Source organism: Pleurodeles waltl, chromosome 4_2 (genome assembly GCF_031143425.1).
Source record: "Pleurodeles waltl isolate 20211129_DDA chromosome 4_2, aPleWal1.hap1.20221129, whole genome shotgun sequence".
Taxonomy (NCBI): Eukaryota; Metazoa; Chordata; class Amphibia; order Caudata; family Salamandridae; genus Pleurodeles; species Pleurodeles waltl.
In genome coordinates this window covers 420,059,949-420,077,135 of record NC_090443.1, presented here as the reverse complement: position 1 = coordinate 420,077,135, position 17,187 = coordinate 420,059,949, and the positions used below count along the sequence as shown (strand labels likewise).

Below are 17,187 nucleotides of genomic sequence, written 5' to 3'. Positions count from 1 at the left end.
TTTGTCTCCTAAACCAACGAAGCTCACTGCCCATAAGAGTGAATGGTTCTGTCTCTGAGTGAATGGTTCTGTCTCTGAGTGAATGGTTCTGTCTCCCAAGGAACTGTAGCTTTTCCCACCACTCAGGTCTGTCTTCAAACGAACTTTTGATTGAAAAAAGGTTTGTGTATGACTACAAATAAAACACGTTATTCTACCATGCCCCTGCTCCATCCTTTTTAACACTATTTTCTTTTCATCCCAGGTGCCCGACATGGCAGAGATTCAGTCTCGCCTTGCATATGTTTCCTGCGTCCGGCAGTTGGAAGTGGTTAAAAACAGCTCGTACTGTGAGTACATTCGGCCACCCATCGACCGGTTCAAGACCATGGACTTTGGGAAGTTTGACGAAATTTATGTGAGTGAATGAAGAGAAACGAGCAACTGCAAAACTACTGTATTTTTATTTTTATAACTATGTTCAAAACTAAGGTTTTTAACAGAAATAAATGTAGAACTGCATATTTTTGGATTTTCAAAATTAGTTTGTAAAATAATGTAAAACATAGTCCCAGTGTTTGTCTATCAACAACTTGTAAGTGTTTCACATCTTTCAGTGTACACATCAAAAAGTCTCATCTTTTTCATGTGGTATCATCATCATCGTTCAAATGACATCTACCTGAACTGCTCCCTGAAATTTTTTGTGTGCACAGACCATACCCTTTCTTGACTTCACATGTAGACTGCCCAATGACGATGTTTGAGATTTAACTGTGATATGTCTTTGAGTAAGACATGGGAGTGGCATTGATATTGCCACCCATGACGAGAAAATCAGTTCAATAAAATTCTGAGCTGTGCTTGATGTCACTTGTGACTGCAGCCACCAACTTCACCTTCCTATTGAGGCACAATCAACCAGTTTCCACTGGCTTCCAAACTTAGATGTAGACATTTGATGAGCTCCATTGAGAAGTGCAATATCTGCCATCTGTCGTAGGCTACACGTTTGAAAGGGAGGGCATAATGAGGAACTAAAGCTTAAAGGTGCAATGAGAGGAGATCAGCAAGACCTCTTGCCACCAGGTGTTCATGAAACTGCTTAAAACCCAGCTACTTTTAGTGCAGTCATTTGTCAGCAGCATAGGCATTGCCCACATGCCCTGTGAGTGTGACAGCGTGTTGTGAATGGAATAGAGGGAAAGTATCCTCTTGAGTGGGGCACAGCTGTTAAGATATATACAGCAGATGAAATGTACATACTGGCAGTAGGCTATGCCTTAGAGTAACTAATGGGTGGATCACGCCTCAGATGTGATTCAGCTTATTAACAGTCAAAATCAATGTATTACTGTGTAAGAGGAGGCACCATCGTGAAGAGAATCCTTGAGAGTGCTATACTGAAAACATTTAGCTAGCTGTTCACTGGCAAGTCGGTGACTGTGGTGTCACTGGAATTCTTCTCATCGAAAAACGCCTTAGCACGCAGATGACGGAGTTCCTAACTTTACATCTAAGTGCCATAGCAATATGATTTCTCCCCACCCCCATAGGGGTAGACAAGTGAGGTGCAACTAAATTATTCATGCAGATATTTTTTTAGGTTTTATTCTGTGAATAAACGTGCCAAATGAAATGTTCAATTTCATGTGCTGCCTTGTTAGTCTTGTTTTTTCTAGTAATTAGCAGACTTGTTATTTATCTTGTGACTGATCCCCTATACAGCTTGTGTTTTGGTTTTCTCTCTTAGGGTGTGGGGTACCAGCATGGGGCACTAGTGTTCACCGGTTGGAGCCGAGGAGACATCATAGAGAAGATGGTAAAAGATAGGCATTCTGCAGACTTTTACGAGAGCAAGAAAATGGATGTGAGTATGAGCAGCGGACCAGGCTTTGCTTGGATCTTTTAGTTATACACGTGAAAGCATAACTTATTATCATACCGTTCTGTGCTGTACACAGCTACCCTTCAAATATATCAACTCTGGGCTGCACACAGGGCATACCTCTATTCGTACAGTCATTAGGCTGCACGCAAGATTCTCCACTATCTCTCTCCTGTTTCTAGGCTGACAACGCTAGCTTCTGTTTTCTTTTCTGTTCCTTTTTTGTCTTATACTCTGCCTTATGTTTTATGCATACCTTTTCCCTGTGGTTCCCATGCAGTACAATCTTTCTTCTTTATCCCGAGTGGGTTGCGCTGTAGCCGTTACGCCATTCCATATGTTACATACCCCAAAACCTACATTTGAGCCTCCATTTCTTAGGCCTGTGCTGTGTACACGAAATATCACTGATGCAGGTGTTGCATGACTGCTACAGAGGCTTTGGACCATGTAAGGAGTGTATTTTAATCATCAGAGTTGTGATTAATTGGAAGCATGTTGGATCTTCATGACCTCCATTGTCTGGGTCTCAACAATTAGGTGTCCATATCAGGGAATGCAAACTGTGGGCAATGCCCAGCGTGTGCTGAATGATACTGTTGTTGTACACAGCAGTCCAGCTAGAGAGAGCTGAGCATCTGAGAACTGGAAGAGAACAGGTATGATCATGATGAATTCTGTTGATGTAATTTACAGTAACATCAACAGAACCAGGTCAGCCCTCAAAGAGGGTAACAGATTTTTGCTTTTGAAAGTTGGTTCAGGCTACATATAAACGAAGAGCGAACACTTGACATAAAGAACAGGATGCAGGCAACCCTCAGAGCAGCTCGTTTGATGCCCCAGATCAAAGGCGATGTATTGCATCTTATTCCCTGTGTTATCCAAGTAATGTGTGTTGAAAGTGGTGTTACCCGCTTTGAATATCCATGCTAGTAAATGTAAGAGCTGGAACTAAAACTGAAAAGGGATGAGCATTGTGGTGCCTTAAAACCCCTGTGAGTGTCATTGACTGTGGATATCTCATGCAGCAATCAAGACTGTCAATTTTCTCAGTATTACCGCAGAGTTTAGACTCTTTCCCGGCTCATGTCGCATCAATAAAGAAATAAAGTATGCTTGTTTTTACCCTTTACTCGTTGGTTACTGGCTGAATTTTCCCCACAAATTTCATCTGTTAGTGGCCCCAGATGTCCAGAGGGGCTCTATCAGCACCTCTGCTGAAGTATATTTAGTGTTTTATCTTCTTTATTCTCTTTTCCGATTACACTAAAGGAGATGGAGTTGTATGTAAATGTGGGAGATGAGCTGACACAATTACATTCTTATCCATGAGTGTGTCATTCCAGACACATAGCTTGCTGTGTGACTTATATCAGCTGAGTTAAAAAAAAAAAAGGTGTAAAAGTGATGGCCAGGTGGCAAGGTCTCCAACCAGGGTTTCACCCACACCTGAGAACTTTGTCAAAAATGAATCATCAATCTTAGGCCAGGTTTTGAAGTAAGCATAGCTAATGATATGTAGCTGTCATTCAATGAAAATTGGGTAGTTAAGCAGATGAGTTTGAGGTAGTCCGAATACATTATGAGAGCTGAAGTCCTCTATTATGTTGCTAAGCAATGTTGATCAGTATTGTAGCTCCAAATAGCAAGTTAATAATAGAAGTGGGGGTGATTTAATCTTTGTATGAAAACATGTTTTGATGGATATTTCTTCGCCTCTTTATTTGCTATAAAGCTGCTTTCAATTTATTGGATGTCATATAATGACTAAAGAAAAATAGAACAAATGCATGACTTGACCGTAGCCAGGACAGATCTCTGCACAGCTTTAATACCAAGCCACTGTTTTCTCTGTCACACACCACTTATATTCTCCTCTGTTGCCATCAACTCCTCCTAGACCTCTGCCCTCTGTGAACTATATCCCTCCCACTTATTCTCTCCTCTATTATCCCACACTGTGGGTTTTTTCTCTTTCAGTTGTTGACATGCCCTGGTGCAGGCTTCACAGACCTGGCAGAAATAGTCTCCCGCATTGATCCAGTTCCGAGTTGTTTGGCTGATGGTTATGCAGACGGTGAGTAGATCTCAAGCCCATCTGATCCAATGCTCAAGAGTTGATGCTTTAGCAAACTTATTGTTGGTGATAAATTCTTGGAGACTAGCCACTAATAGTTGTAAATATCTGCCCACATTGTGCTCTGCCAGTGCCCCTTAGTACTTAGCCATAACAGTATGCTGGTTCAGAAATGGAACTCCAAGCAGCTCCACCACTGAGCCTTTCACACTACTTCCTCCATTCAGGGACCTCCACTGTTTTACCACAGCGGTCCAATGTACTGTCCCATTGTTGGGACCCCACTGTGTTTACCACAGACCACAGCGTACACTCTGCTGTCCCATTGTTGGGACTCCACAAATGCCTCTGCTAATGCCCCTCCACTCACCCTTCAGCTCCATCTCCTTTTCCAGTGTAGGGAGCCCCACATGGAGCTCTACTAATGCCCCTTGATCCTGGCTTCTCTCTCCAGCTGCTGTTTCAACATTGGAACCCTACACAGCTTTGCCAGTTCCCATCTGAGTAGCATCTCCTTTTGATGATCCAGAACAGGGCCCCCACATATTTGTAACAGATGTGAGTCCAAATTACACTCATATTCTCAGTTTTCTCTGAACTATTCTTTCTTTAAAACCCTCAATCAACACACATCCTGGTTAAATTACACATTTTGTGCCACAGCTTCCCTCAGCACCAAGAGATAATATTTTGCAAGCTTTGGTAAGCCTAGAGGCTGTTTAACCAGCAGTGGGTGCTATATTTTGAAACTTCTTGCACTGTTGCCTCGAGCAGGTCTTAATACTCGCACTTTGTAAATAAATACTCTTAAACCAAGAGGACCAGGGCGGTACAGTTAAAATTGACCTTCCCCTGACTTTCTCCTGAGTGCCAAGGTCTCAGAATTGTAATTCCCAGTTATCTCCACACCCCAGAGCTTCCTGAAGCCCTTTCAATAATTTGACCACAGAACCACAGCACAGAAGCAGCAGCAGTTATGTTCATTCCTTTTTAGGGAGCCATGACAAAACTGTTGGTTCTGTACAATAAAAACAATGTTTCTTTCTGAACACTTATTATGTGTGTTTCTTTGTAGATTCTGCATGTAAGAACGAGTTCGTGGTTGGAATCTCGATCTTAATTATTTCAGTTCTACAACTGTACAAATAATAGCTGTAACAAAACCATAATATTGACGTTTTTGCAAAACAATTAACATGACAATGTATTTGCTGCATGTTATAAAGTTTTTTTCTGTGAACAATGCTGGTACGAAAAATAATTGAGGTGGTTGTGCAGCGCAGATGCAAACCTAACTTCTTATGACGGAGAAACTGTGGAATATGTCAGCATCTCATGTTTCTAAAATGGTATTGAATTGGAGAAAATTAATGCAAAACTATATTGTCTGTGTAACTATTGAACCCATTTACAATTGTTATTGGGGGTCTTCATAACAGGAGAAAAGTCAAAACACAGCTGTTATAGTGACCCTCTTCTGCAAAATGGGAAGAATGCTTAGAGAATTCAGGTAGTGATTTTCTAAAGCACTAAAAATGGTTCCATGTCCTAAGCTGGTTTGGTAGGTCGGTCAAATAATCAATCAGTATTTGTAGAGCACGGCTAATCACCCAACAGTGCATCCAGGTGCTTACAGGTCCAGAGGAAAGCATTGCAAATTAGAGAACAGCATGGAGGAAGCACACAATAAAATGGGGGAAAAAGCAAGAAGAAAGCAGTGTAAACGAGGGAGAGCAAGAAGGCACACAAAAAACAGGGAAAAGCAGAGTAAGCAGTGAGAACAAGGGAAAGGTAAGGAGAAGGCACACAAAAAACAGGGAAAAGCAAGGAGAAGGCAGTGAAAATGAGGAAAAAGCAAGAAGGCACATAAACAGGAAAAAGGGAGGAGAAAGCAGTGCAACTGAGGGAAAAGCAAGGCGAAGGCACACAAAAAACTGGGGGAAAAGCAAGGCGAAAGCAGTGAAAACGAGGAAAAAGCAAGGAGAAGGCACACAAGAAACTGAATAAAAAGCAAGGAGAAAGCAGTGAAAATGAGGGAAAAGCAAAGAGAAGGCACACAAACAGGAGAAAAAACAAGATGAGAGCAGTGAGAATGAGGAAAAAGCAAGGAGGAAAGGGATACAAAAATGGTGGAAAAAGTAAAGAGAAAGCAGTGAAAACAAGGGAAAAGCAAGGAGAGGGCAGACACACAAACAGAGGGAAAAGCAAGGAGTGGGCAGGCACACAAACAGAGGACAAAACAAGGAGAAAGCAGTGAAAACGAGGGAAAAGCAAGAAGAAGGCACTTAAAAAACAGGGGGAAAAGCAAGGCGAAAGCAGTAAAAACTAGGGAAAAGCAAGGAGCGGGCACACCAAAAAGGGGGAAAGCAAGGAGAAGACAGGACAAGAGTGTTGGGACCTTCTAGTTCAGAAGCAGAAGAGTAAGATAGAGGTAGTGTATTGAAATGTCTAGATCAGTCTGCCTATGCATTGAAGTATAACGAGACATCGGTTTGCAGGGCACCGTCCCTCTTTAACAAGATGTCAACTTTTGGTTGAGCAGTTACATTCCTCATGGGTTAGTGCAATGGCCGGTCCAGCTGACTGAAACTGAATGTGGATTCATCCTTGATTAGTTGACCATGTTCAACTCTGTGAGCTCTGACATCCTTTTATGGCACTTTGATGATTTGACAGTGTTTGAATATGTGGGCTCAACAATCCTTCTTTGATACTTGCAAACCCTAATTAATGGTCTGATAGAGAATGTCTAGTTCTCTTCTTATCTATCTGATTAACCTGTATCCTTCAACCTCTGCATGAAGGGGCATAGATCCTATGAAAACCTGCTTCATGTGTTGTCAAATGAACGGCAACACGTGTGTGCTAACCATACTTCTCGTTGTCTGTAGTTATGTTAGTGAAGATTCTTAAACACATGTACATCCCCCTTGGCCTCCTGGTGTAAACTAGACTCAGGACTGAAATCGGTAAAACTTACTGCAGAATGTGTGACTGGCACATAGTGACATGCCTGTAAAAGGAAAGGACACTCACTAAATTTTGTCAATGTGCCACCATACCATTCCCGGTCCCCATGCCCCATTTAGATTTGGGACCTGTGCCACTGTTTTATTTGAACACCTGTGCCATTGAATATGTGAACAGGGAGAATTTTACTTTGGTGTGTTCTGTGGTTCATATTCACACCAATGATCATTGTATTGTATGGCTAAGTGTGATGATTTGACACTGTATGAAACAGTCATTCCTTTGAGCTAATTCTTTGCTATCAGTCTGAAGCCACTCTTGGCCTGGTTAGCCAATAAAAATAATCCGAAAACATAACCGTTCCTGCAAAACAGTTGGCACTTTGGAATGTTCTGCAAAATTGTCCATTCCACACAGCTGGTGTTTATTTGTAGGTCTAAGGAAGATTCCTTTTAGAACCCACAGAAGGTTCACCAGGAAATCTAGTGTGCAGTCTAGAACTCTGTGCTAGGTGATCATTGTACACAGCTATTATTGTGCATCTCCTGGCACAGAGTTCATGAGTAGCCCCACCTAACTTGTATAGGCTATGTAACAATTTAGAGGCTGTTGCAAGTCAAGTCATATATACTGAAATTCTTAGTTAATAGCCAAGCAACTGTAGAAGAAGTTTCTGAAAGAAGTGAGATGTACAGAACAACATAGCATATTAAAAAATAAATGAATAAGTCCCACTTTCTCCTCTTGATCAGTTCTTGTATGTGGAAGTTATATAATATATCAAGCATTGTACCTCATCGAAGGCAACGAGTCATCTCCTAGAAGCTTCCATAAGCACCTTGATAAGTGGCATGGTGCCCTGTATGGTGCTCAAATAACGTAATGTACTCTGCCCTCTCTGGGAGAGATAGCTACACTTTAAACAACAACAGGGGAACTATGGTTGTATTTTTCTATTTTGTTTGTGCCTAATTTACACTGACTGCATTTGAGTTTTAAGATGGAACACTATGACTTTTAGATCCAGCTCTGCCACTCCCCTTCTCATACAAATATGATATATCTTGGACAGCATTCAATGTCCCACTGAACCTTTTCTCTACTAAAAAGTGCCACCTCTACCCTATTGGGTTCTCTTGAGGCTCCATTCTACCTAACACACATTGAAGCAATTTTGGCCGTAGTCTCTGATCACTGCTCCCGTTTTGGTTGAAATGTCCAGAATCTGACCTTTATACTTTAGCAAACACCTCTGTTTGTCCTGTCGGATGTGGTGATTTCTTCTTGATTTATCCAATTATGCTTGTGGAAAAAAGCCTCATCAATCCATCCATGCACCATATTACTACTTTCTACATGTGTACTTGAGCATCTAGATTATAGAAATGCCTGCCTCTCACCTGGGGAAACTTCAGAGTATCATAAACCTGGTAGTAGGACTCATGTCAGCTCTCCTGAAATGTGACCATAAGAGGAATATAAAAAGTTACACTGGCTCCCTGTGCCATTGCAAGTATCATTTAAGGTCCTTTGTCCTGTGGACCGTCCATTCATTGTGATAATCCTCTCTATTCTTTGTGACATTCTGCTTCTCAAGTCACCCCTGGGCATTCTTAGATCACTTACTCAAACCTTGTCTGCGGTTCCTACAATCAAGCAGTTCCATATGGGTGGTTGGTTTTGAACCCTATTCACTGAGTCTCATTTCCCTTGCTTTATGACTTAACATTGAAGATCTAAGGCATTAAAAACCTTTCTTTTCTCTGTTACCGTTTGGTGTTCAAGCCTCTATCATATTTATTCCAGTGGTGGAATTCCTCTAGGTGTCACTGAGCTTTACAAATCATTGTCAGTCATTCATTCCTTCATACTATAGCAGAAGGCTGTTTTGGGGCGGGTGGAACTTATACGCAAGATACATCTTGTAGCAGACAGAGGCTATGCAGCCAGTGACCTTTATTGTCTCTTCTCCTTTCAGCGGAAGAGTCTGACTACCTGACCGAGTATGAAGATGAAGGGATGGACGCAGTCCCTGAGGAAGAGGCAGATTTATGCCCTACAGATTGGTCTACCAATGGCATCTTTGAGACAGTAAGTTTATGGTGGCCCATCTTCATGTTTTGTCCTGGAAGAGGGATATTTTTGTATTGTAGAACCCTACTCATTTTATAAAATTAATCTTATGTCCTGCTTTGTTGGATCTTCACTGATAGTTCTAAACATAGAATATTCCTGTCTTCATGCCACGGCTCAGAACACTTCAGTTTGAACTTACTGCGTACAAACATAAGCGGTGAAAAGCTGCTATTTGTCAAATGTTGGCAAAAAACCTTTTAGTTTTGACGAGCCGGATATTTTTCTCAAATTGAGGCTTTTACCTCACTTTTAAAACATGTTGTCTTCATTCAAGACTCATTCCACCTTTTTTATCATTTTAACTGGAAGTTTGAAGTTATGTCCTCACTGTTTTTGAGGTGCCCAGCTTCTGAGAAGAAGCAGGCTGACTTAAACGCATCATGTATGCTTAATTTACCACCATTACCTTGATCCAAAGTTTGTGAATTCTGCAGAAAGATCTCCAAAATAACCCTTAAAGACCGAAGTGATCCATCTGAGGGAAAAGCTGGAAGAACTCACATTGAAGAAGGAGAAGGAAAAAGCAAAAACATGCGAGTCAGGGAAGGATCCCCTTCCACCGCGACTGGACCCTCTCCGTCAGAGTCCTCCCACAGAGGTATATCTAGGGAGAAAAGAGACACTTTCATTGCTGTTCAGGCCATTCCTACAACTCCTGAATGACCTTGTACATTTTGATGTCAAAGCTTGGCACCATACTGATATGTTCAGTGTCAAAGACCACCACTGCTAAATGTTCGGTGATTAAATTGTTAATACAGACATCTTGACATTGAGGGAAAATGCCTGCAAGCTGTCACTCTTCAAGCATTCACAGTAGTCGCATCCAGCGATAAGGCCCTGTGCAACAATACACCCAGCATTGAGACTTGTTTCATCAAAGCATTGTTAAGTGTCATCGCTCAATGTCAAAAATGCTGCCCTTGAGACACTGCTTTAATAAGATTGCCGTGGGTGCTTTTTACTTCGACAGTATTATCACGTTCTTTTGGTAGAGTCTTTTTCACCATTTGGTGAGGCATCCCCTTTACCATCGAGGCATCCAGGGATGATAAAATTGGTGAAGCCCCACTATATTAACCATTACAACCGCTCCACCTCCCTGCAAAACCAGCAAATGGTGCAAAGACATACTTCCTTATTGCCTACAAGAGAGATACCATTCCTGAAGCTTCCTAATTGTCCATCTGTAAACCTACCATGCAAACACCCACCTTTTGATGACCTACGTCTTAAAGAGATCTCCATCTGTTTCTCGGAGGAGGTTTGACTTATCAGATTAGTCATTAACTTAGTCTTTGTAAATGCCTATTTAACTCATTGCTACACTTGCAAAGTTGTCATTCATAGGCAACATCACAACCTTCGAGGATGGCTTTGCTGAGGGGAGCAGCAAAATTAAATATACCAGGTGAGGTACATCACAATTCTATCTCGGTTATAGTGGAGGGTCTTCAGCCTCATACATCACTCACGCCACTTTTGCCATTGGTATCTGGGTTTGCAGAATTTGTGGAAGAAACATTCCTCTCACTGACAATGACTAAGATTGTGATGTTAAGATCGCTCAAAACATATAAACTCTTAAAGCTCAACCCAATATTTTTCGATTACGAACCTATATCAGACTACATTGTAGTATCTGCAATTAGGAGAAAACATGCTTCAGTGTACAAGGTGTCCTTTCCTCCCACCAGGCAGAGCAAACATAGAAGTGGAAGAAAAAAAGATCTGTGCACATCAGTGACAGCCTTCAAGTGAAGCAGTGCTTGGGTGCTTTGGAGGGATCTTCTGATGCCTTACCCAGTCAACGAAAGTAGATTTTGCGCAAGTTTGTGTAGAAGGGGCTTCTAATCTCCAGTTGGTCCATCATTGCCTCCCACGATGCAGCAGATCTAAACATATCAGTTTTCTGCCAAAGCATTTCTATAAGACAATCCTCAATGCTGCGTCTTACATCATTAAAACTGGGCACCCAGTTGAACATCATAAACCTTCCCTTAACTCGTTCTATTTTATTCAGTCCACTCATAGGTGATGAGATGCAAAATATGAGGAATGAGGCAGAGAATCGGAAGGCAGTGGACAAAAGAAGAAATACAGATGCTACACATCAATTACCAGCCAGTGCAGCAAGTTCAGCCCACTCGGCGATCATATCAACCACAGCTCTGAGGTAGCCAGCAATATCAACAGCATCTGTGCCACAGAAGATCTTCGAGCGGTAGAAGACAGTAGCAGTCTTCCTCGTCAGGAAAGAAAAAGTCTCAGTCCAAGCAATGACTGCCCCCCTTCCTCTCTTCTCTTTGTGCCACTCTGGCGTGAAGGAGTCTATTGTACAACCTGAAAGAGTGGCAAGACATTACTTGTGACAAATTAATTTTAAAGACTATTCTGAGCTTTTGCCCTCTCCTGTTCAAGACCCCTCCATTGTTCACTCCTCTGAAGTCTCCTCCAAAACATCTGCTTTACTTACTTTAGAAGGAAGCTGCAACACTGTTTCAGAAGGGCTTAGTAGGGCCCATTCCTTTCTCAGAAAGTAAAAGGCATCCTTTCAAAGTACCTGCAAGAAAGGTCCTGAGAAAGAAATTCAAATTTATGTTGTACATTGTTAGACATCACATAGAATAAAAAGCAAAATGTTCACATGCTGGCTCTCCATCAATTATTTCCCCAACACTAGAAAGCGGACTGGATATGTGGAGTCGATGTGCCAGAAGCATATTTCCACATTCCAGTAGAGGAGGAACACATGGAATTCTTGAGGTTTGTAGGGGGAAACTCACACTTTTGCAAAATGAATCCTTTTCTGTATTCTAGTGGTTGAGTCTGAAATAGTCTTTCTTCCCTTTTTTTTTTTTTTTTTGTATTTTGTTGTTATTGTGGGCATTATCGACCACCATTTGGTGGTATGCCTTCACTTTTGTGACGTCAGACTGCGCTCGGATGTTCCTGTGCGTAGTAGCCATCTTCAGAATCTTTTTTCCGCCATTGAGCCTGGAAGCAAGGGAGGAGCTCCGAAAGCTCTTCAAAACATTTGTACAAAATATCACCGAAATGTCATCAAGCTGCCAAAAAACCACGACGATGACAACGAAGAGAAAGGGAGCCTTCTTGACAAACCTTTCCCAGTGAGGGATCTCGCTGGAGCCAGCCGTTGTACGGAGAATGAGGACGGATAAGGGACACGGAAAATACCCCCTTTAAATTCTGTCCCAACTGCCACCACAAATTTGTGCATGAGGTCTGTAACCTCTGCCTTCCAAAGGATCATCTGGACAAAGATTGTGAAGCTTGCGCTGCATTTGTCCCTAACACCTTGAGGGAATGTCTTAGGCAGACACGTCCAAACCTTCAACACCGACAACTGCGCTAGATGGGTTTAAGGAGGGGCTAGAACCTCGCAGTCGACAGATCCATCAACGCCAAAAAAGAGACTTTCGCTGACACTGAAATGAAGGCTCAAGAGGTCGAGAAGAGAAGAGAAGAGAAGATTGGAGGCTGAGATGACAGCACTCTTTCAAAGGAAACGCAAATTTGACGATTCTCTAAAAGAATTCCATATTCCAACAAAACCATTGACGTTGAAAATGACCACTCTGCGTTGGAAGCTCCAGCAATACTGGAGCCACAAGAGGAAGAACCCGTGGTGGAGTTCTTTTACTCAGAGGATACCGAAGGAGCAGGGGGCTTCAATGGCCAGTCATGGGTCGAAATGAAGACAGACTCCCTAGAAGAAGGGGTGAACATGTACCCTTTGAGGCCATCACCTTCTGATGACCTCCATGTATAACAGCCTTACCAAAAGGGCAGCCAGCCCTAATGGGGTACAACTAGAAGAGGAAAAATTAGACTCTTGCTTCTTTTTAGAGGCACTGATGCCTGCTCACATAGGTCATTTGTATCTCCTAATGCTACCAAACATTCTGTACCAGAGTAAATAGCCGTTTAAAGAACCTGCAACAACCAAGGTAGTCACCCTAAGAACACAATATCCAAGATGCATGCAGGGCAATGCACTAGTGGACTCTCTTTTTCTTGCGGTGAAGACTATAGCAAACAGTTCCCCTGTCACAATGGGACCGCTCCCCCACGACTAATTCTAGACCTCAACACTTCAAAATTACAACACTTCTAGGAGTCATCCCACATTACAGCAAGGGGACTAGGTGGCATCCCTTGATCTCAAGGATGCCTACCTTCCTATCCCCATAATTCAGAGACACAAAAGATATCTCACATTTGTACTAGACAAAGTTCATTACCAGTTCACTGTGCTCCCTTTCAGCACCACGTGTCTTTGCATAATGCTTCCCTGCTGTAGCAGCCTACTTATGAAGTGAGCGTATACATGTATACTCATATCTGGAAGACTGGCTGGTAAAAGCAAAGGCAAAACAGAGATGCAAAAGAGACATTCAAACAGTAATGTCAACACTTGAACAACTGGGGTTTTCCGTAAATCACAAAAAAACATCGCCCCAGCCACAACAAGAAAAGGTGTTTTTGTGCAACCCTAAACTGAAGGACTGCAAGAGCATACCCTACCCATGGGGGATGGAAGCAATGACAACCAACTTCACCTCTACTTTTTATTTTTATTTTGCAGGGGCAGCATTTTAGGGCGGGGAGGGGCTTAGGCTTTAGTTTGGGGGTGGAGGTTTTTAGGGTTGCAGTTTAGTTTTAGGCCTTAAGACGGGTGGGGGGGGGGTCAGGGTACTTTTTTAAGGTAAGGGGGGTTACATGGTTGCAATACGCATGTGTTTACTACACACACCTTTACTAGCCGTGCTTTTACAACAAAATTAATTGTAAAGGCATGCATGGTAAACATGTGGTCATGGTTCCGACCGCGTTGTCCAGCCACGCGTGTTTCTACCATGCGTGGTTGTGTCATACAACCAGTTTGGGCATCCGCATCGAACAACAAGAAAGATGGAAATTCTTAGGAAGACAAGTCAAATTACTAGAAGATCATGCTGTGCAGCAAAGTGGAAAAGATATATTCACAGATTGTGCAAAAAACAAGAAAATGGAAAAATACGACACTAGAGAGAGTATTAACATACATCACAGATATGTTAGATAGTGAGTTAACCTACTCATCATTGAAGGTACATGTAACAGCAGTAGTAGCAGACATCAGGGGCACTTCTTGTGATAGTTTCTTCACTTCTCCAATAGTAAAGAGATTTTTTGAGGGATCAAAAATAATTGCATCACCAAGATCAGTTCCAGCCTTTAATTGGAACCTTAACACAGTACTAACACAATTACTAGTAGACCCATTTTAACCTATACACAAAACAGTTCTCAAATCAGTCACACTTAAGACTACCTTCATAATTGCTGTCACTTCACTGTGTAGAGGCAACGATTTGCAAGCGCTAACAATGCAAGAACCGTACTTGCAAACACATAAGATCAAGGTAGTTCTCTGAACCAACCCACAATTCCTACCAAAGGTAGTCAGCACTTTCTATGTTAAACAAAGCATACAACTACCTGTGTTGTCCAAGGAACCACAAGCAAAAACTGAAAGAGCCTTATACACATTGGATGTAAGAAGGCCCTTGATATATTATCTGAGAAAAAAAAGATTTTTGCAAAGGAATCGAAAAATGTGTATCCTTCGCAAAAGCAACCAAAGGGTTGCCAGTATCAAAATGAACAATATCAAAATCGATCGTAGAGACAATGTGAACATGTTACTCAAAGGCATGGTTGATACTTCTCATGCGCCCTAGGACACACTCAACAAAAAAGGACGCATCACTAGCGTTCCTAGCAAATGTACCCATAGAGACAATCTGCACAGTAGCAACTTGGACAAATCCTCACAGATTCACAAAGCACTATTGTGTGGTCATTCAAATGAATAAAGAGGCAAGGGTAGGACAAAAATTACTTCAACACCTGTTTTCAAACACCACCACATTTCAACCCATTCAACCCGAAGGAGGGGGGGAATATTGCTACATAATCTAATGCAAAGCATGTGAATCCAGCAAAGGATTCATGCTGCAAAACGAAATGGTTACTTACCAGTAGGAGTAGTTTTGCAGTCTCAAGAGTTTTCTGGGTTCACCCACCTCCCTAGAAAGATGAGGTTAACGCAGTCAGGTGGGAAGAGAGGAGAAAAAAAAGCATAAGTGGAAAAACTGAAAAAAGAATCTGAAAATGGCTTCTACACACACGAACATCCGGGGTGCCGTCATACTTCACAAAAGGACCAGATATACCACCAAATGGTGGTTGACGATGCCCACACAAAAAAAGGGAAGGAGAACTATTCCGGACCTAACCACTAGATGGGGAAAAAATGCAAAGCATGTGAATCCAGAAATAACTTCAGGCTGCAAAACTACTCCTACTGGTAAGTAATCATTTCGTTCCAGTACGAAGTTCTACCTTTCGGTCTGAACTCAACACCTTAGACTTTTTTAAAGCATGTGGCAGTTTTTTTTCATAGGTAGAATATTTCATCTGCCCTTAGCTCTTACAATGGTCTAATAAAGACTTATACGGAGAGAAAGCTCTTCAGGGCACTTCAGGGCTTCAACTCTTCCATAGCCCTGCTTTGCAATTTAGACCTTGGTGTCCACTTCCAAAAATCTACGACAACGCCAGATCATATCCTGACTTGTCAAGGGGCACTCTAGATACTAAGAAAGGAGCAGTGTTTCCTTTGAGGGAATGAGTATGTTCCATAGTTCAGAAATGTCTCCAAATACAAAATTCATATTCAAAAGACTCCTTCACCAACTGTTTGTTAGATGTCTTCACTTTTGGGGTCGATCTTTTTCTGAATGTTCATTGCCACAAATACAAGTCTTCATATGAGACCTCTTCATAAATCTTGGAAGATCAGTGGCCACAATGGAAAGGTAATTGGGAAGACAAGTTACTTGTGACTCCTCAGGTCAAATGGTCTTTTCGATGGTGGGGTAAGCAGTATATGTTGCTGCAAGGAGTGCCATTTTATCAGGGCCTTCTGTTTCAAAGCACTGTGACAAAATGCCTCTTTGTCCGGCTGGGGAACACAGTTGATAGTTTGACAGTGCGAAGCCTACGGCTAGACAAGTAACAACTATAGCATATCAAAGTATTGAGTTGAGGCCAGTACACAATCAGGATCCTTTTTTTGGAGAACCAAACTATATAGTACTGGCACTTATTAAAAAAGTCAACTACAAGACAAATTCATCTTACACGCTAAAGTATGGGCAAATTATGGAATTACTTTGGGCCGGGACTCACATTGACAAGTGACTGAATATTGTGCACTAATCTGTCGATAACAAATGTAGGAATTTCCTGAAGATTCAGAGGCTGGTGATATGATGCACAATGTGTATGTTACATTTATGCAAAACTCAATAAAATTGATTATAAAAAAAAAAAAAATCATCATCTTGGTCTCCAAAATTCCCAGGCAGCCGTACTCCTCTGATTGCATGTGGAAAACCACAAACGGGTTCTCAACAACGATGGGCTAGAAGGCATTTTTGCAGACTGGAGTCTTCCTCAAATAGCTCTGCTTGCAACATGGCAAAACACAAATTCCTAGACTTCGTTTTAGAGTGTGGGAGCCAAGTTCACTTGGTAATACCCTTTTGACTGACCAGTTGCTTAAGTTTCTCTGTGCTTTTTTCAGAGTACCACTGATCGCATTGATCCTAGTGAAATTCAGGTACAACAACACAAACAGGATTCTAATTGCTCTCGAATAGCCGAGCAAACAGTGGTTTCCAGAGCTCCTTTTTATGTCATTAAGGCCATTCAGGAGGCTGCCTTGCAAGCAGAATTTGCTGGCCAGGATGCAAGGGCACCTTTACCTTTTCCATGTGCTGTCCTTAAATGCAAAATGGACATCTAAATTTACATCAAGAATGCATGAACATCGTAAGGGGCAAAAAGACCATAAACAAAAGCATCTGGAAAGATATGACATTAAATGGAACAGATGCTTTCTCTGATGTCAATGTCATAATCATGACCTAGGGCCTACTACGAGGGGACTGCTCCGTCTCCGCCAGTGACATACCCCTTTAATGGCCCGCACCATTTAGAGTAAGCAAACAAATGGAAGTTTTTGCTTTTGCTTGCCGCCATCTCAAATATGGCAGTAAGT

General features: G+C 41.9%; 1 protein-coding gene across 6 annotated transcripts in view; it reads left to right on the top strand.

The window, feature by feature from the left end:
* Positions 1 to 17,187, top strand: part of PNPLA6 (patatin like phospholipase domain containing 6) — a 324,399-nt gene that overhangs the window by 296,729 nt on the left and 10,483 nt on the right. For all 6 annotated transcript variants that reach the window (XM_069231657.1, XM_069231658.1, XM_069231659.1 and 3 more), the window contains 4 exons: positions 245 to 397; positions 1,733 to 1,849; positions 3,851 to 3,947; positions 8,896 to 9,008. In XM_069231657.1, the coding sequence (XP_069087758.1) occupies positions 245 to 397; positions 1,733 to 1,849; positions 3,851 to 3,947; positions 8,896 to 9,008 (480 nt within the window). The remainder of the gene's footprint in view (positions 1 to 244; positions 398 to 1,732; positions 1,850 to 3,850; positions 3,948 to 8,895; positions 9,009 to 17,187) is intronic.